Source organism: Indicator indicator, chromosome 35 (genome assembly GCF_027791375.1).
Source record: "Indicator indicator isolate 239-I01 chromosome 35, UM_Iind_1.1, whole genome shotgun sequence".
Classification (NCBI taxonomy): Eukaryota; Metazoa; Chordata; class Aves; order Piciformes; family Indicatoridae; genus Indicator; species Indicator indicator.
Window position 1 is genome coordinate 607,772 of NC_072044.1, and position 19,340 is coordinate 627,111.

The 19,340-nt window shown below is 56.4% G+C and overlaps 1 protein-coding gene across 3 annotated transcripts; it reads left to right on the top strand.

The window, feature by feature from the left end:
- The first annotated feature begins 407 nt into the window (after positions 1-407).
- On the top strand, positions 408-19,300 carry TBC1D22B (TBC1 domain family member 22B). Of its 3 annotated transcripts, none has more exons than XM_054395964.1 (14): positions 408-469; positions 5,183-5,239; positions 6,167-6,480; positions 7,280-7,459; positions 7,944-8,014; positions 8,955-9,083; positions 10,049-10,114; positions 10,966-11,080; positions 14,373-14,479; positions 14,795-14,870; positions 16,141-16,268; positions 16,507-16,602; positions 17,077-17,165; positions 17,294-19,300. In XM_054395964.1, the coding sequence occupies exons 1-14, from the start codon at positions 414-416 to the stop codon at positions 17,463-17,465; spliced, it is 1,656 nt and encodes a 551-aa protein (XP_054251939.1). In that variant the 5' UTR covers positions 408-413; the 3' UTR covers positions 17,466-19,300. The 3 variants fall into 3 exon arrangements, with proteins under 3 accessions (XP_054251939.1, XP_054251941.1, XP_054251940.1); XM_054395965.1 differs by lacking the exon at positions 408-469 and adding an exon at positions 5,636-5,824 and having other exon boundaries at positions 5,203-5,239; XM_054395966.1 differs by having other exon boundaries at positions 17,077-17,336.
- The last annotated feature ends 40 nt before the right edge of the window (positions 19,301-19,340 follow it).

The following is a 19,340-nucleotide window of genomic DNA, read 5'->3' on the forward strand; positions in this document are numbered from 1 at the left end:
CCCTCATCTCCCCTCGCGTCCACCGTCGCTTTCCCGTCCCACTCCATGCCCCTTAATGTTAGGGTTTTTTTTCCCGGGGCGGAATGGTTTATCCTCCCCCCTCGAATAGTCTCTCCCGCCCCACACAGCCCCGCCTCCAGCTCGTCGGACACCGCCCCTCCCGTTACGTCACTCCCTCCTCCCTCTTGCCATTGGCCCATCCGCAATGCCTTGACAGAAGCGGCCAATGGCGGCGCTTTCTCCGCCCGGATTCAAGATGGCGCCGCCGGGGGCTGCGGGCGGGTGGCCGTGAGGCGGTCTAGCGGGGGGGCCGCTGCCTTCCTCCGCGCTCCGCCGCTGCGCCGCGGGGCCGGCCGGCCGGTGGGCTCGTTCGCTCGCTGGCTGGCCGGCCGGGCCCGCCCCTCCCCTCCGCCATGGCGGCCGAGAGCGGCAGGCAGTTCTGGAAGAGGAGCGCCAAGCTGCCGGGCAGGTGAGAGAGGGCCGGACCCGTACCGTCTGCCCTCCGGGGTATGGTTGCAAAGGCCTCAGCCAGGAGGTTGTTGGGTAGGGGAGACAGAGCAGCCGCTCCGCTCTGGGAAGGGGCTGGCAGGGGCACCCGTCCTGACTGTGGGGCTGAGGCCCCAGAGTACCCCCTGCAAAGGTGGGAGGATACCAGAGGTATCTGCCCCGTCTATGGGGCAAGGAAGCCAGGCCTGGGGTACCCCCTGCACCGATGGAGGGATGCCAAGGGTGTCCACCATGGCAGTGGGGTTGGGAATCTGGTTGGAAGCCTAAGTTTCCCCCCTGCAAGGGTGGAGGGTTACCAAGGGTATCCACCCCGGCTATGGGACTAGGGACCCCTGCAATGGTGGGGGAATGACAGGCTTGTCCACACTGGCTGTGGGGGTTGGGGATCCTGAGGTTATCCCCTACAGGAGTGTGGTGATGCCAGGAGCACTCACCCTGGCTGTGGTGTAGGGGAGTTGGCTAGGGGCCCCAAAACTCTGCTCTGCGCTAGAGGAGGATGCCAGGAGTATTCCAGGCTGTGGGGCAGGGGAATTCTGCTGGAGCATGTCCTGCTGTGTGAGGGACAAGGGTAGTGCCAGGATTGCCCTATTGTCTGTAGGGCAGTGTGTGAGTTACAGGGACCCCTGTGTGCACTTTCTGCCCCATGGGAAGTGGCATTGAAGGCTCACCTAGGGTGGCCTCGAAGCCAAGGTTGTACCATTCTCCTTTCCACAGATACTGAAGAAATCTCATCCCTTCCCAAAGCCCTTAAATGTGTTGCCTTGGGTGGCAGCAGCTTTATTCCAAAGTGCCCCCCTTGGGGTGCATGTCACCCCTCATTATCTTCTGCTATGTGGGTTGTCCTTCCTGGTCCACCTCTGCTCAGTGCAAGGGGCTATAGGGGCTTTCCCCTGCTTTGGTTCCTCTGGCTGTGGTGTCTTGGTTGCTGTCAAGGCACCCACACTCAGCCAGAGTTGGGAGAAACAAGTGAAATGCCTGATTGAGGTGGTGTTTAGGAAGAAGAAGCTGGTGGTGATGAACGAGATGCTTTCTTCAAGGCCTTGGGAGCAAGGCTGCCATGGGGAGAAGACGCCCACCTCCCTGGGGAGGCTTTCACAAGTGCTGTGCCTGTCTGGTGCTCTTCGCATTTGCTCTCATTTGCCTTATCTGAACCCTGCCCTTCCCCTCTTGGTGTGTGGATGGAGTCTGAAATGCTTAGTTGGCTCTAAATCCTGCTGGGCAGGTCAAATCTCTCTTTCTAATGTGCTTTCCTCGGTTCTTTGTCACTGTGCTGGCTCCCTCAGGTTGCTGGGACAGTCCAGGTCTGTGGCAAGCAAAGGGGAAGCAATAAACCCTCCACATTCCTTCTGCTCATGGAGGAAGCAAATGTTGTGCTCTCTCTGGGTCGTTCTGTCTCCCATCACTTACACAGAGGTCACAGCATGCTCCCAGCTGAGGGTCTCAGACAACCTCTCTCTTCTGCAGTGGGTGACTTGGAGCTTGGGCTTGGAAAGCTCAAACCAGGTGAACCGGTCTGGGAGGCAGCAGGTCCTGCCTAGACAATGCACTCCCAACATCAAGTTTTTGGCAAAGTTCCTGTTCCTAACTGGCTGCTTGGCAAATATCCTGGTGCTGTCCAGGAGCCTTGCTACCACCTCTGTGAGCACCCAGCCTGCTGGTCCTTTCTGGGGACGGATACCACCAGGGCTTGGGCCACACAGCCATGAAGGGCGAAGGTGGGACGTGCTGCATCCATGGTCACTAGATGTGAAGCTCCTTTTCTTCTTCTTCTTTGTCTGAGCTTTGGGAGATTCTTGGCTCTTGCCTTTCTTTGCCCTGACAAGCTGGCAGAGGGAGGCTTTGTGAAGGTTTGGAGTCTGTGTTAGCTTCCTTTTCCACAACGTGTTGTGGCTTTGGTCACTGGTTATGTTAGCTGTTAGTCAGTGCTTCGTGCCTGCAGATTGAGGGTGGTAGAAGCAGCAAATGTTGTTTCCTGTTCCCAGTACTGCCCTGTGGGTTGTTTTGTGCTGGGAGTTCTCACCCCAGCCATTTTCTGGGGGTGTGCTGGCAGGCTGGTTTCGTGTCTTGCCCTGTGTGATGGGCTGTTTATTTCCTGCCCTGAAGAGAGCAGCCAGGCTCCTGGGAGGGCTGTTTAAAAGGGGAGAGAGAGAACCTGTGTCCCAGGTAGCACCGAGCTTTCATGGATCTGCAGCTTTCTGCTGCCATGTCAGGAACCCACATGGTGATCTCCTGGTGAGTGGTGTAACACAACTACCAAGCACTGTGAGCCACCAGTTGTACCAGACACTGGACACAGAGCTAACAGGAGATGGCTGTCCCAAAGAGCTTAACTGAGACAGGACAGAGGACTTGTACACTCAGTTTGGGAGCACAGCATCAACTTCCACCTTGGCTCCTGATTCAGTGATGTGTTTGCTGAGAGGTGATGCCTGCCCCCAGCTTTCTGTCCATGCAGAAGTTGAGCAAAGGCATTTGCAGGCAAGGAGTTAAGCTTGGAGAGAGCAGATTCACTCTACTTGAGCTGCAAAACCAGGCAAGAGTGAGGAAATAAAGTTACTGAGCAGCTCTTGGTGGTGTCAGTCTGCCTCAGTTTTCTCAGCTGTGACAGCAGGATGTGGTGATGCAGCTTGGTGTGGAGCTGCAGCGTCTGCAGGAGGACGGCTGCAGGGACATGAGCTGAAGGAGCAGGAGCAGACCTTGAGGGTACCACAGACACTGTGGCACAAACTTGCTGTCTGACAGCTGTGCATGTGCTTGTGTATCTTGGAAGTCACCTGTTGCACACCTCAGAGCATTGATGCTCCCTCTGTCCAACCTGTTGTATCCTCTGCCAGGGTGGATAGGGCAGAGAATTGGCAAAGATGGGACAAGCACAGGGCAAAGGTGCTTCATGCTGCAGCTGGAGTTCTCCAGTGCAGGATGGTGCTGTTCAGCCCTGCCTCTGTAATCTGCTGGAAGTGAGATTGTCCTCTTCAGCTGCTTTTGTGGGAGGACAGGCCAATGGGCTGTGAAGCTAGATCAGCTCAGGATGCTTTGTTTGAAGGAGTCTGGATTGAAATTCGTTGCTTTTGCTGCGTGGGAGGGGGGACCCTCTGCTGTTGTGTTGGCCCTTAGCCAGTGAAGGCATCAGCCTATTGCTTCAGAGCCCCAGGAAAGAGTTTCCTCAGCCCAGCTGGCTGCCACGTCCCCTCCTCTGTCTCTAACACACATCATTCACTCTGCTGGTGAAGTTCAGGCTCAGCAGTGTGTGGATCCCCACAGAGAGCAGCAGCGTTGTGGCTGCTGTCCCGAGCTTGGCGCTGAGTATCGAGGAGGCTCTGCTGGTTCCCCTTCTGCAGGGAGCTGCTGTGAGTCACTGGGAAGCAGCACTCATCTGGAAGGGTTGTTTTTTTTCTCACTCTTGATAATCTGCTTGCTATGCCCACCCACGGGGGTATCTCTGCTTAATAGCTGTCCTGACTCCAAGATGCTAATTAGTCAGCAAACTCTTTCTAGGCTGGATCACTAACACAGGGAACCTTTCCAGTGCTTCCAGCCACGTGGGACTGCTGCTTCAGCAGCGAGCCCACCCCTCACCAGGCTTCACCACCAGCATCTCTCTATGCTCTGGTTGTTTCCAGTCTCAGCCTCTGGCCTGGATCTCTGCATCTCTTCCCTGCCAGCTGGGCCTGTTGCTGCCACCTCCTCATCATCAACTGGTTCCCAGAGTGCTTTCCAGCTGCACCAGGCTGCCATCCCCCTCCTACATGGCTGGGCTCTGCTTGTTTTACTGCCGGGCACCATCTGCAGCTCCTGGAAACCAGGCCAGCTCTGTTGACCCAAGAGGAGCTTGTCCCTTGTGTGCCAGCTCTGAATGGGCCCTTGTCTGTGCCACGGGCCCGTGCTGTGTACCAGGGGATGGGGAGGATTTGTTTTCCAGAGATGGTTTTTCAGGGTGGGGTGGCTGTGAATAGTTACCCCAATGGAGGTAATGACTGAGGATCCCTGCCTCATGTCCAGAGCCTGTAAAACGAGTGATGAGCACTCATCTAATAGCTCCTGTCTGAGGACCTGCAGCCCTGGGGCTCCTTGTCCCACGAGTCCCATTCCACAGGGAGAGGAGCTGAGGGACTGGGACACCTAGGTAGGAAGGTAATTGATAAGCTGGGATTTGGACCCAAGTCAAACTGTGTGCTGTGCCAGAGGCTGCTTCGCTGGCTACGAGCCCAAGGGCCACTGTGGGGTTCAAACCTTCCAGTGAGTTATGGAGTGTCAATGCCCAGAGTCCTTCCCTGTCCTGCAGGGTTCCAAAGGGTGAATTCCCAAACCTGGAAATCCCCTGGTTAGAAAAGAGACCAAATGTTGGTGTATTAAGGCAGGGAGACTGAGACACGTGGTCTTCAGAGTGAACCAGAGGTGCAAAAAAAGAGATCTCAAATCCCAGCTAGGGCTGGAGAGAACTTAAGAGTTTAAACAAAGCTTCTCTTTGCTGCTGCAAAGAACAAATCTTCAGCTGAATGTGGCACTTTGGATCTAAGGCTTTGAAGACAGAAGGTGATTGAAGTTGGTTTTGGTCTCTGTTCAGCTCCTGACAGATGACAAGGAGCGTGACACCGGTCTAGGCTGAGGAGGTTGTTCAGGGCTGCTCCAGGGCTTTTTGCGTTGTCTTCTGACTTGTTCTTTCCCTCTCCTGCAGCATTCAACCTGTCTATGGAGCACAGCATCCCCCACTGGATTCCAGGCTCACCAAGAAGTGAGTGTTTTATCTTCTGGGAGTGCAGGCCATGAGGCTTTGCAGGGCTTGGGCTCAGCCCTGCAGTAGGTGGAGGTTTCCAGCGCCGTCTGGCTCCATGGCGTTCCAGCGGGGAAGGGCAGCAGTGGCACGTGGGGTGCCTGGAGCTGTGCAAGGGCTTCCAGGGAAGGCTTATCTGCTCACACCCCTTTGTGGCCAGGATTCTTATCAGCCCAGCCACATCAAAGGAGGCAGGCATATTTCTGAGCAGTGGTGACCTAGCCCTCTGCTCCCCTTTGGAGGCAGAAGAACGAAGGGAAGGAGAGCTAAAGCTGCCCAGCAGCTGCAGGGCTGCAGAACCACAGGACCCTCACTCGCTGGCAGAACGGAGCTGAGCTGTTCCATGTCTCCCTGTAGCTGTGAAGGTTCTCCCTGGTCCGTGACACTTCAGGAGGTGGACTTTGCCTCTTTGTGGCTGAAGGGTAACTGTGAAGGCTCCTCCTGTGCCTGAGAAAAGAACCAGGCTGCTGGGAGCTGTCACAGCTGTTTCGGAGCGTCCACAAGCGCAGACCAGCTCTGTCTAACCTCTGAGATGCCTCTGCCCAGGTCCCAGGGCTTTTTTGGGGGTGTTAATTTGCTGGTTTACTCTAGGGTGGGAGGAGGCAGAGCTGGAGGAATCGTACCTCTCTTCCTCTTGCCCTTCTGAGCACCAAGCCTGGCAGCTCTCCAGCTGTGTGCTGGCACTGTGGCCTCCGTGTGTGTCATCATACCAGCTTGGACTCTGCCTTCTGGCAGTGGGTGGCCTGGAGAGACTTAACAAATTCCTTGGGTTTGGGAGGAGGAGGAGTGGGAAAACTGGGAAAAGGGATTGGAGCAAGGACGTAAGGAAGGAAATGAAGTGGACTCTCTTGTCACATGGCTCTGACAGGGTTTCTGTCTCACTTGCAGCTTCATCAAGGACCGCTCCAAGACCAATGCGCTGCCTATGAAGAGCAAGAAGGCCTCCAGCTTCCACGAGTTTGCCCGCAACACCAGTGATGCCTGGGACATTGGTGATGATGAAGATGAGGACTTCTCTTCTTCCTCTTCTTCTCTGCAAACTCTGAACTCTAAAGTGGCCAAGGCCACAGCAGTCCAGGTTCTGGAGAACCACAGCAAGCTGCGAGCGAAACCTGAGCGGGCCCAGTCCACTCTCAGTGACATGCCCACCAACTGCAAGGTCATCAAGTCCAGCAGTGAGGCCCAGCTCTCCAGGGCATCTGGTAAGAGCCAGGAACAGCCTCCTGCTCCAGTGCTCTTCCTGGCTGACCACAGAACTAAGCTTCTTGCTGCTGCTTGCATGTTATGGGCTGTGGCATGATCTGGGAGAGGCCTTTGCCTCCTTGTAGGATCCTTTACTCCAAGGAGCCATTGTTGGAGGCCTGGCCTTAGTGCTTCAGTGTCCTCTGCTGCTCAGTGTCCTGCATACAGGCACATCTGTCCCAGAGCATCCCAGGGGCTGGGTGCTAAGGGGTTTTGGAGGTCTCTTTAAGCTCTTGCTCAGAGCTGCTCACTGCTTCCTTTGTGGCCCTGTAGCTGCTCTTAGTAAAGGTCTGGGTGAGGCCCTGTGGAGCCTAGGTAGGGCAGGGAACTGAGTGGCATCAGCCTCTGCTCACTCTGCCTTGTGCCTTTGCTGTGGCAGGAGCCCAGCAAGTCCCAGCTGCCAGGAGGTGGCTTTGGCAGCCTGTCACCTCTCTCTGCTCTAGCAATTAGCTTGATCACTGCTTAGATCAGTGGCAAGCAGAGCAGATCGGTTCTGGGATTCCCATAGCTTCCCATGGAAAGAGGGAAGTCTGGTCCACTGGCAGCCGCTGGATGCAGGAGGAAGGAAGGGAAGGGGAAATGATGGAAGGGCCCCAATAGAAGCTTGTGAACCAACTGATCCCTCAGTGTGCCAGCGATGCTCTGCTTGCTGGGGCTGGGGAAGAGAGGGTTAAAATCTGCATTGGCAGGTCTCTGCCAGTGACCAGAGGAGCAAGGTAGGGTTTGGAGCTGCAGCTTCTCCCCTTGTACCCCTTGCAGAGGAGGCCTGTGTGCGGACCCCGCTCCAGAAGCAGCAGTCCCTCCCCCTCCGCCCTGTCATTCCTCTCGTCGCTCGCATCTCTGACCAAAACGCTTCGGGGGCTCCCCCCATGACCGTGCGGGAGAAAACCCGCTTGGAGAAGTTCAAACAGCTCCTTTCCAGCCACAACACCGACCTGGGTGAGTGTGGCAAAAGGGGGTGGGAAGGGGGAGGTAGAGGAGGAGGCCTGCTGCTTGCTTCAGGCTGTCATCGGCTCTGCTGCAGGTGGGGAAAAAACGATGTTTTTTTTCTCCCCCTGGAGCAGAGCCGATGACAGCCTGAAGCAGGTGGGATGGTTGCATGAACTTCTCTGTCCTCCACCAGCTGTTTGTTCCCAGTCTGTCTCCATCTCACTGGGGGCTTTTGGGCTCTGCATGAGAACTGAGGCTCTGGCGCTTGAGGAGCCCTTGCAGCCAGTACCAGTTCTGTGCCTAGGCTGAGCCGAAATCATCTCTGCTCCCTTTGCTGCAGACCCACGTCCCCAGTCACTGCTGAAGTGGAGCCTTCCTGGAGGCTGTCTCCAGAGCCTGCAGGAGCAGACTTGGGCTTTCCTCTCCTTCTAGGTTGTAGTGGTGCCTGGACGTGCCTAGGATCTAATCCATTGCCACCACTGTCCGTTTGCAGATGAGCTGAGGAAGTGCAGCTGGCCTGGGGTGCCCAGAGAGGTCCGGCCTGTGACGTGGCGTCTCCTCTCAGTGAGTACCTGGAGCTGTGATGCAGGACTCTGGGAGGAATGTGCCAAGCCAGGGACATGCACTCCCAGAACTTTGTGTGTCCCAGAACCAGGTTTGCTCTTGTTGTGGCTGTGCCCAGCCCAGGGTGAGCTGGAGGGGTTTTTGGCCAGGGAGTGTAATTGCTGTGTCCTCTTGGAGCACCAGGACCAGAGTGGTGCTAGGAGATGATTCTCTCCCTTTGCTCTGGCTCTGGTGAGATCCCACCTGGAGGACTGTGTCCAGCTGTGAAGCCCCTAACACAAGAAGGAGATGGAACTATTAGAGCAGGTCCAGAGGAGGCCATGAAGATGATCAGAGGGCTGGAGCACCTCTCTATGAAGACAGGCTGAGAGAGTTGGGGTTATTCAGCCTGGAGAGGAGAAGGCTCCTGAAAGACCTTCCACTATTTGAAAGAGGCTACAGGGAAGCTGGAGAGGGACTTTTCACAAAGGCCTGGAGTGACAGGATGAGGGCTAATGGCTTCAAGCTGGAAGAAGCTCCATTTAGATTAGACATTAGGAGGAAATTCTTCCCCATGAGGGTGCTGAGGCACTGGAACAGGTTGCTCAGAGAAGTTGTGGAGGCTCCAAGGCAGGAAGCATTCAAAGACAGGTTGGATGGGGCTTTGATCCAGCTGGTCCAGTAGAAGGGTTGCCACTAGATGATCTTTGAGGTCCCTTCCAACCCAACCCATTGATTCTCTGCATGTGTGGCTCACTCCATGTCAGCAAACTGAATCCCATGGCTTTGTGTGGCTCCAAGATCAGCGAAGGCACCTGGGACAACCCAGTCCCACGAAAGCCCTTTCCCCAGCTCCCGAGTCTCTGTGCCTGATGTTCCCAGCTTGCCTGGCAGGGTTTCAGGGGAGGGTTTGTGGTGTGGGAAGCAAGGGTCTGCCCTGACAGAAGCTGTGCTGCTTCAGGGCTACCTCCCGGCAAACACGGAGCGGCGGAAGCTGACGCTGCAGCGCAAGCGGGAGGAGTACTTCGGCTTCATCCAGCAGTACTACGACTCCCGCAACGAGGAGCACCACCAGGACACCTACCGGCAGGTACTGCTGCCCCCCGCAGGCCTTCCTCCCCTGCTTCAGGCCCTGCCCTCCCTCTTGCTGCTGCTGCTTCTCCACCTGGTGGAGTGTGTCAGGAAAAATGTGGCCAGCCGGGCTAGGGAGAGTCTCCTCCGCCTCTGCTCCATCCTGGTGGGACCACACCTGGAAGGCTCTGTCTGGTTTGGGGCTCCCGGTTCAAGAGGGACAGGGATCTGCTGGAGGGAGTGCCACAGAGAGCTGTGGGGATGATGGAGGGGCTTGAACATCTCTCCTATGAAGAAGGACTGAGAGTCTTGGGGCCTGTTTAGTCTGGAGAAGAGAAGGCTGAGAGGGGACCTGATCAATGTCTATCAATAGCTGAGGGCTGGGCCTCAAGATGAAAGGGCCAGGCTCTTTTTGGTGGTGCCCAGTGACAGGAGAAGGAAGAGTTGATACAGGCTGGGACACAGGAGGTACCAATTCAGCATGAGGAGAAACTTCTTTGGTGTGAGGGTGCTGGAGCCCTGGAGCAGGCTGCCCAGAGAGATTGTGGAGTCTCCTTGTCTGGAGACAGTAAAGACTCATCTGGATGCATTCCTGTGTGACCTTGGCCTATGGAGGTTGGACTGGATGATCTCTAGAGGTCTCTCCCAACCCTTATCATTCTATGATTCCTCTTGTTCTGAGGTCCAGGGCACTGTGTCTGTCTTCTTACAGGTATTAGTTTAAGCCTTCTCCAAAGTGCTCTAACAGCTGGGGTCCAGACCCCAGCTCTGGCCACCTGCCCACACCCAGGCAGGGCAGAGTGCAGGTAGAACTGTAGAGGATTTTCTCAGCCCAGGCATCATCTGTAGCCCTCACTGTGCTTGTCAGCAAGTGCAGCTCTTGCCTGGGGGAACACTGAGGGGTGGATTTCCCTGTTAGTCTGTGATGGGTTATTGTGCCCCTGGAATTCACAGCTGGTGTGTGCAACCTACCCTCTCTTCCAGATCCACATCGACATTCCACGGACCAACCCACTCATCCCCCTCTTCCAGCAGCCACTTGTCCAGGAGGTAAGAGGGAGGGAAGCTCCTGCTCCACGTTTGCTGTGGGGCATGTGTGGGGTTAGCCCAGCCCTGCCCACAGTGAGTTCTGTGGGGAGACCTCCCTGGCTGGTGCAGATACCTGCTGAAACTCTTCTACCTTCTTCCACGTTCCTGAAGGATATCAGACGTGGAGCTCAGGGGTTATGAGCTCAGCCCTTTTGTGGTGAGATGCAGCCAGGAGCTGGTGAAAGACCTGAAGCTTTTGTTTCAAAACAAACTCAAGCCATTGGAGGCAGAACAGGTTCTGTTTGCTACAAAACCTCTTTTGTAGCAGTCTGTGAGGAACCTGGACAGGGCTGGGTTTGAGAAGGTGGCCAGGAGGTGTGGGGCATCTGTGCTTTTTGGATACCATGTCAGAGTGTGGTGTGCTGGGGCTGGGGCAGTCTGGGAATAACACACTGGTTGTTGGGAAGAGGCTGCTGGGCTGGGAGCTCTGCTGGTCTGTGATGTTCTGCTGGGAGCAGATAACAGCAGTGGCTGTCCACGTGGTGCTGAGTGAGGCCTGCAGCCCTGCTGATAGCAGCCCTGTGCAGGGAAGGCTCTTCAGCCACCCAGAACTTGAGAGGCTGGGTCTGCCTCTCTTCAGAGAGGAGGCTTTGATGAGCAGCCTGGTCTGAATTCTGTGTGCTGGCCTGCGTGGGCTCTGTGGATCACAGCAGAGTCTCTCCTAGCACCTGTATGCTTCTTACCTTCCCTGTGCTGCTGCAGCAAGCCTGCCAGTGCATGGTCCCTGCTCCCTCAGCTTGGCAGCTTTGCTCTCCTGCCTTTCCTTAGTGCATGGCTAATGCAGGATCCTGCTTTCCCTCCTTCTTCCCCAGATCTTTGAGAGGATCCTGTTCATCTGGGCCATCCGACACCCAGCCAGTGGCTACGTGCAGGGCATCAATGACCTGGTCACCCCCTTCTTTGTTGTCTTCCTCTCTGAGTATGTTGGTAAGTGACAGCTGCTGTTTGAAGCACAGTGCTGCCTCCCCAGCATGATGTTGGAAATGGTGTGAAGTGCAAACCTGCCTGCCTGCCTGGAGGGGGTGGTGGCTCCTTCCTTCAGCACCTGTGCCAGGCTGGAGGTGCATAGAATCAGAGAATGCTAGGGGTTGGAAGGAACCTCTGGAGATCATCCAGTCCAAACCCCTCTGCCAAAGCAGGATCACCTAGGGCAGGTCACACAGGAGCACATCCCAGATGGGTCTTGAAAGCCTCTAGAGAAGCAGACTCCACAGCCTCTCTGGGCAGCCTGCTCCAGGGCTCCAGCATCTCCATAGCAAAGTTTCTCATGTTGAGGTGGAACTTCCTGGGTTCCTGGTACAGGTGGTCCTGCTTAGACAGGGGAGTTGGACTAGATGATCTCTCAAGGTCCCTTCCAGCCCCTAACATTCTGTGAAATGCTGAACCAGTCCAGTTTGTATCTGTTGCCCATCATCCTACCACAGAACATCACTGAAAAGAGCCTGGCCCCTTCTGCTTGACTCCCACCCTTCAGATATTTATGAATGTTGATAAGATCATCTCTCAGGATGCTCTTCTCCAGCTAAACAGCCCCAGGGCTCTCAGCCTTTCCTCACCAGACAGATGTTTCAGTCCTTTCATCATCCTCATAGCCTCCACTGGACTCTCTCCTGTCTCTTGAACTGGAGAGCCCACAACTGGACACAGTACTCCAGATGTGGCTTGACCAGGGCAGAACAGAGGGGGAGGAGAACCTTCCTTGACCTGCTGGGCATACTCCTCTCAATGCACCCCAGGAGACCATTTGCCTTCTTGGCCACAAGGGCACATGGCTGTCCCATGCATCCTGACCCTTCCTGTGTCCCTGCTGCCTGGTTGAATTGATTCCAGGTTCAGAAGCTTGCTTGTCTGAGGGACCTTCCTCGTTCAAAGCTGTGTGTGCAACTGGCCTGGAAGAGTCTCCAGACCCACCTTTCCTTGAAAGCTGGCTCTGGGCTCTGCCCTCACACCTCCTGTGTTTCCTGCCCCTGCTCTGAGTGGGTGTTTTGTTGCCTGCAAGATGCTAGCAGGGCCCCACTGTGCTGCCAACTGGCTCCTCTGCTTAGCTGCCTGCTGGCTTCCCTGGCATGTTGGGGTTGGAGCTTTTGAAGGGCTGTGTCCTGCAGCAGCTGGCTCAGCAGGACCCTCACAGCTCTGCCAGGACCCTGTGTGTGTGAGTGGGAGCTGACAGGCAGAGGTGAGAGCTCACAGGCTGCTCTCTTGGGGCAGCTGACACCCTGCTCTCCTGCTTTTTCTTCCAAAGCAATCTTGCCTCTGATCATGAACTGCTCCCTACCTCCAAGTTCATTGTAGACTTCTAACCCCTCAGCCATTCCTTGGGCAGGCCAACAGCTCCTTTTCTCTACAGCTCAGTGAAAATCTCTCCTTGTTGCTCACCAGCTGGGGAATGTGTCTGGTTGGTGATGTCTCCTCTGTTTATCACTTACTAGACCAAGGCCTAAAACATCCTTCAGAGAGCTTCTCTGGCTTCCCACAAAGGGTGAGGAGGAGTCCATGGGGAAAAGGGGGGTGGTTTGGGTGGGGAATGGTCTGTGGCTCGTTCAGCACATTCAGGGAACAGTTTGGCAGCTTCCATTGCTCCTTCTGACACGAGCAAGGAACCAGGAGTCAGCAGTCACCCAGCAGACTCCCAGAGGGATTAACCACAGCTTGCTAGAGCAGTTTGCTGGCCATGCTGCTGTGTCTTTGCCTTGATACCCTTCCATTGTCACCACAGAAGGCGTGGGGAGGAAGGAGATGGTGCTTCTGCAGGTCCTGGAGGAGCTAAACAGAGCAGTGAGTGAAAAAACATTCACAGGAGGAGGGGGTGAGAGCAGTGCTGGAGCTGCTGGCTCCTCACTTCCCATCCTCCTGCAGACAGGGCCTGTGAGCACTGCCAGCCTGTGACAGCTGCCCTGCAGCTTATCTCAGCCAGGAGGGTGGCCCAGCTCCAGCCTTCAGCCCTGTCCTCTCCCTCTTGCTCCCTTACAAGCAAGATCAAAGATGCTTGGTTGGCTTTCTGATCCTCTGGGTCTGGAACTGGGCCAGTCCAGCTCTGGCATCTGTTGATCCGATTTAGCGGTGTGACAGCTCCCTCCCAGGCCTCCGTCTGCACTTGGTGAGCAGGGAGGGAGGCAAGGAGAGAGCTGCTGGCTCAGCTGAGCAGGGAGGGCCCAGACCTCTCTCTCCTGGCTGTCTCCTCCCCACCTTCCACTGCCTTCCCATGCCTGTTGTCCTCTACAGCCTCCAGGTTCAAGTCAGGCTGGTGTGGAGTAGGTGAACTCAGCTCCAAAGTCACCCTCAAGGCATCTGACCTCCCCTTGTTCTTCCTGGTGCTTCATGAGTCTGTTTAAAAGCAGGAGCAGCCTTTTGCCCTCTAGGAGTGCCCTCTGGGGACAGAGCTGCCACTGACCTTTGTGTTCTCAGCCCCCAGCCCCACTGAGTTGTTAAAACACAAATCTCTGCTTCCCCCCAGCAAGGCTCTTCCTGCACAGGGCTGCTTCTGGCTGCTGAAGCTCTCCTGTCAGCCAGGCTCTAGAAGGAGGAGAAGCTCTGTGAAGCTGAGCTGCTGCTGGCCTCACTTCAGGCTCATGCTGGATCTGACTCGGAGCCTTTTTGCTCTCCAGGAAGCTGTTTACACCTCTTTGGGTCCTCATGACTGTGCCCCAGGGTCCTGCCCTCCTGTAGAGGTTTCTGAGGCCTTGGCAATTCTTCCTCATGGTTCCTCAGAGTTGGCAGGCACTTTCTGGGTGCTTCTCTTGTGCTTCAGTCCTGGGATGATGCTGATGAATCCATCTGGGAGTAGGAACTGAGCTGCCTCAGGCCAAGAGCAATGTTTCCTCTTGTGGTTTCTGGCTGCAGTGAGCATCTCCTCTTCCCCAGCTCTCCCAGTGGTGCTGCCAGCTGGCAGAGCCCTGCTGTCACCCAAGGCAGGATGTGCTCCAGTAAGAGTGGTGCCATATGGTGGGAGCTTTGTCCATGCACAGCCCTTGAGGAGAAAACCACAGCAGCAGCACCGTGGGATCCCTCCTATGGTCCACGGGGAGCTGGGCTGGGTTTGGATCATGGCTGCTGATTCTTTCGGGTCCTTCAGTGCTGGAGATGAGTGTGTGGGTGCCCTGCTCTGCTTTGGGCAGGCCACTCACATCCTGCAGGCAGTCTTGTAGTGCTTCTTGCCTTGATGAAGCCCCTCAGTGTCTCCCAGAGCCTCCTGATGTCCCTCCTCCTCCCTGTCTTGCAGAGGAGGATGTGGAGAACTTTGACGTGACCAACCTGTCGCAGGATGTTCTACGGAGCATCGAGGCAGACAGCTTCTGGTGCATGAGCAAGCTGCTGGATGGGATCCAGGTGAGCCTCTCCTGGGGCTGTGAGGCTTTCTCTCCCCTTGCTGGGGCAGCAGCACTCTCTGTGCTGGCTGAGCTCTCTGCATGTTCCAGCTGCAGGGAGATTTTTGCTCCTCCACTAAGCTAAATCTGGGTAAAATACAATGGAAATAAGATGCTGTGGCTCTCCAACTGGCTCTGTCCCAGCCAGGGGCTTCACAGCAGGCAGATGATGCTGGTGCACAGGAGCTGTGGCTCCTTGGGTCCCTATGGAGCTGGTTTGGGTCATTTCTAGCTGTTGTTGGGGTTGCTGCTTCTGACTCCTGGTCTCTCTCCACAGGATAACTACACCTTTGCACAGCCAGGGATCCAGAAGAAGGTCAAAGCCCTGGAGGAGCTGGTCAGCAGGATTGATGGTAGGTGATCAGGGCATCTTCCATCTAAACAGGAGAAGGAACTTCTTTACTTTGAGGCTGGCAGGGCACTGGAGCAGGCTGCCCAGGGAGGTGATGGAGTCTCCATCTCTGGAGACTTTCAAGGCTCAACTGGATGTGTTCCTGTGTGGCTTACCTACAACTCCCTAGAACCATCCCAGGCCAGGTTGTTTGGGGCTGTGAGCAACCTGCTCTAGCTGCAGCTGTCTCTGTTGACTGCAGGGGCTTGGACTGGATGAGCTTTGAAGGTCCCTTCCCAACCAAGCCAGTCTGGGATTCTACAACATGTATGGAAGCAGACAGGATAGGGTCAGGCAGAAACTTCCTGAGAGTGGAGTTTTGCTTCAGGTAACAGATGTGGCCAGGCTGGCTGGGCTGAGGCCAAGGGCTGGGTCTGCATTTGGGTCACAACAGCCCCAGGAACGCTTCAGGCTTGGGGCAGAGTGGCTGGAAACTGCCCAGTGGAAAGAGCCCTAGGGGTGCCAGATGACAGCAGCTGAAAAGGTGAGCCAGGGAGTGCTCAGGTGGCCAAGGAGGTCCCCAGCAGCCTGGCTTGGATCAGGAACAGTGTGGCCAGCAGGACCAGGGCAGGGATCGTCCCCCTGTACTGGGCACTGATGAGGCCATACCTCAAATCCTGGGTTCAGTTTTGTGCTCCTCACTCCAAGAAGGACACTGAGGAGCTGGAGCAGGTCCAGAGAAGGGCAACAAAGCTGGGGAAGGGTCTGGAGAACAGGGCTGGGGAGGAGCAGCTGAGGGAGCTGGGGGTATTCAGCCTGGAGCAGAGGAGGCTAAGGGGAGACCTCATTGTTCTCTCTAACTCCCTGAAAGGAGACTGCAGCCAGGTGTGGGTTGGGCTCTTCTCCCTTGTCTCAGGTGATGGAAGGAGAGGAAATGCCCTGGAATTGTGCTGGGGGGGGGGTTAGGTTGGAGATCAGGAAAAATTTGTTTGCTGCAGGAGTGGTCAGGGATTGGAACTTCCCCATCCCTGGGGAGATGTTCAAGCAAGGTGTGGCCATGGTTGTGTGGCCATGGTTGTGTGGCCATGGTGGGCTGGGGTTGATGTTGGGCTGGCTGTTCTTAGAGGGCTCTGCCAACTGCAACGATTCAATGATTCTGGGTAGCACATGGGGAGGAGTGGAGGCCTTTGGCAGGTGAGGTCTCAGCCTGGACAGCTGTGCTGGGGCCAGTGCCAGGCAGAGGAGCTGGGGCAGCCTGTGCCCAGGTGTGCAGGTGACATGTGCTGTTTCAGAGCAGGTACACAATCACTTTAGGAGGTACGAGGTCGAGTACCTGCAGTTTGCCTTCCGCTGGATGAACAACCTGCTGATGAGGGAGCTGCCCCTGCGCTGCACCATCCGCCTCTGGGACACCTACCAGGTAGGCAGCCTCCTGCTCCCCCCCTGCCCCAGCCTCTGTGGGGCCACTGCCCTCCAGGTGCTGGGCATGGAGGATTGGTGGCAGCACCATGCAGCTAAGGAGAGGAGGGAAGCAAAGCAGTGTGGCCCTGGGGTGTTTGTAGCCAGCTGAATGATAGGTGGCCCAGCAGGATGTGTGTCTGGGGAGGCTGTGCTCCTGCTGAGCTGCAGCAGCTCACCCAGGGGTTTGCTGTCCACAGTCAGAGCCAGAAGGGTTCTCCCATTTCCACCTGTACGTCTGCGCTGCCTTCTTGATCAAGTGGAGGAAGGAGATCCTAGATGAGGAAGACTTCCAGGTGAGTCCCTGGGGCTGGGGGTAGCAGGGAGGGAGTTGGCTGTGGTTGGGAGCCCAGCATGGACACCATCAACATTAGCTCAAAGCTGGCTCTAAGATCACCCAGCCTGAAAGCAGCTGCTGAGCCTCAGCGCTCGGGGCAGGACTCTTGGAGGGGTCAACCCCCAGATGCCAGCTCTTCCCCAGGCTCCAGCTTTGGTCAGGAGAGGTCCCTGGGTGTCTGCCTTCTGGTGTCCAGTTCTGGCACAGTGGCAGTACCCTTTATCTCAAGGGGTTTGTGTACACCTGAGGTGCTGCACTGATTCACATCTAGCCGTGAGCACATCTTAAAGCTGCCTCTGAAGCCTCTCAGAGCTGCGAGGCTGGGGCTGAAAGTCACCAAGTGCTGCTGCCCCTGCTCGTGCCAGCCCTCAGCCTGCTCTGGAGCTGCCCTCTGCCTTCAAGCACCCTGAACTAAGCACCTTCCCTCTTGCAGGGCCTTCTGATGTTGCTGCAGAACCTGCCCACGATACACTGGGGTAACGAGGAGATCGGACTGCTGCTGGCTGAGGCCTACAGACTCAAGTACATGTTTGCAGATGCCCCCAACCATTACCGCCGATAGGTGCCAGGACTCCACCCCCTCCTCTGCCCCGTGCCCACCCCCTCGTCCTGGCCCAATCTGATCACTGTGGCATTTTTGTCGTCCCAAGTCCTCGGACACTCCGGCTGGGAGCTGCTCCTCGCTGTACAAAGCTCACATCAACTCTTGTCTTAACTCTCAACGTGTGCCTGGCTGCCACTCCACGCCCCTGGCTGTGCCACTCCAACCACCTGCAGTATTTCAGGCCCTGCCGCTGGCTCCTCCCAGGGAGAGAGGCTTGAAGGGGCTTGGGGGAAGACGTTGGGGGGCAGCTTTCCAGATGAACTGAGCCGAGGATGAAGCCCTCCTGTCCTCTCCACCCTTTGCCCTGGGCTTGTCCAGCTGGGACCACCTTGTCTTGGCTGCCTCCTGTGAACCTGCTTCCATGTGTGCTGCTCCTGCTCACTCCATCTCCTGGATGAAAATGCCTTATCAGAGACCTACCTGGCTGGAGAATCCTCCCCCCACACCGAGGGTGGCAGGAAAAGAAGTTCCTCAGGGCCTAACTTTGCTCCGAGGGTCTGGAGACCTCCAAGCACTTTGTGGGCTCACGAGAGAGCCTCTTGTGCCTGCCCTCTGCTTCTCCTCATCCCCTTCGCCTCTCTCTCCCCTGGGGCAGCGGAGTGGGCAGCGAGGGGCTGGGGCCTTCGCTCCCTCCAGGCGTAGGTTGACCACTCCAAGGGACTCCTGGTGGCTGATGTGCTGTCGGTACAACCCCCTCCAGTGCAGGGGGAGGTGTGGGGGGGCTGGGAGGGGAGCAGCAGCATCTCCTGAACCCCCCTTGTGAAGCCCCCCTGCTCCTCTGAGGCGTTGTGTGTATATCGTGTTCTTGTGTATATGGGTCAGAGCTGTACAATATCTGTCTCTGTTTGTAGCAGATAAGGATTTTATATTTATAACCTGCACCCCCTTCTTCTCCCCACCCCTCTCCATGCCTGGGAAAGATGCCTGGGGACAGCCTCGGAGGGCTTTGGACCCCCTCCAGAGGTGAGGAGCACTTTGGAGCCGTGAGTGTTTCTGCCCCCCACGTGTTGCTGCAGTGTTGGAGCTGCCAGGACAAGGTGTGATGGAAATGTGGATCTCAAGGCTTCCCCTGTGAAGGAGGATTGGGGTGTTGAAAGGAGGTGGAAGCTCCATCAGGAAGCAGGGAAGAGCCATGTCGAGGAAACAGGGTATGTGGGGTGATTGTGCCCCTCCAAGCACTGCAGGGCAGAGCTGTGCCAGGGGGACTCTCTGGGAAGCATCCTGCATCCAGCACTGGCTGCCCCCAGCACTCCCCAGCCCTGCAGCCATGGACGTGTCCTCCTGGGACCAACAGGGACCAGGCCTTGCTGCCATCTGCTTTTACATCAAACCAACCAGGAATGTTCCTGGGGGCAGGCGCTGGCTGGGCTGTGCCAGGAGGGTGGAGGGTGCTGGACCCAGGCCACCCTGGGCTGCCTGGGGAGCTACCTGGGCAGGGCATGGAGCAGCCTGGGCCCTCCGCTTTCCAATGCTGCTCCCGGTGGGAAGAGGCAGCAGGCCCTGAGGCCAAGCATGTGGAAGGCAGAGCCTTGTTGCCAATAAAACTCCAAACAGTGTCTCAAGAAATGGCTTCCAAACTTGGAGTTGTTCTTCTGGCCTCTGTGTGCCTGCCAGGCAGACCTGGCAGCGCTTGTGTCGTGGAAGGGACCTCAAGGATCCCCCAAGTAAGAACATCACCAATTAAACAACAAAAAAAAGGTGGGGGTGGAAATAACAAAACCTCCAAACCAGCAAGTGAGCTGTGTGGTCTGGCTGGCAGGGGGGTGGTGAGGCCATGTCTGGCCTCCTGAGGGCCTTCAGGCACCTCCTGCGGCCTCATGAGGGACTTGAGGCACATCACCCACCCCTAGTGCGTCAGTTTCCCCACTTGTACAAGGAGGAGGGAGCTCTGCTCTTTGCTGCACCATGCTGGGCAACTCTGCTGCTGGTGAGAGCAGGTTATGGGAGGACAAACCCTTAATGCCCCCTGCAGTTGCTTTCTCTCCCCTGTTACTCATTTTTTGAAGTCCAACAGAGTGCAAGTTGAAGTCCAAGCTGGTGGAAAAGGATCCCCAGCACTCGCTTCACACTGATTTCACACTGATCCCCCTCTG

What these genes read in the sequence shown, in the direction of transcription:
- TBC1D22B (XM_054395964.1), top strand. Translation starts at nt 414, where the DNA reads ATGGCGGCCGAGAGCGGCAGGCAGTTCTGGAAGAGGAGCGCCAAGCTG. An exon ending in CAGCCACAACACCGACCTGG is followed by an intron (nt 7,460 to 7,943) that starts GTGAGTGTGGCA and finishes GTCCGTTTGCAG; the next exon opens with ATGAGCTGAGGAAGTGCAGC. An exon ending in AGCTGCTGGATGGGATCCAG is followed by an intron (nt 14,480 to 14,794) that starts GTGAGCCTCTCC and finishes CTCTCTCCACAG; the next exon opens with GATAACTACACCTTTGCACA.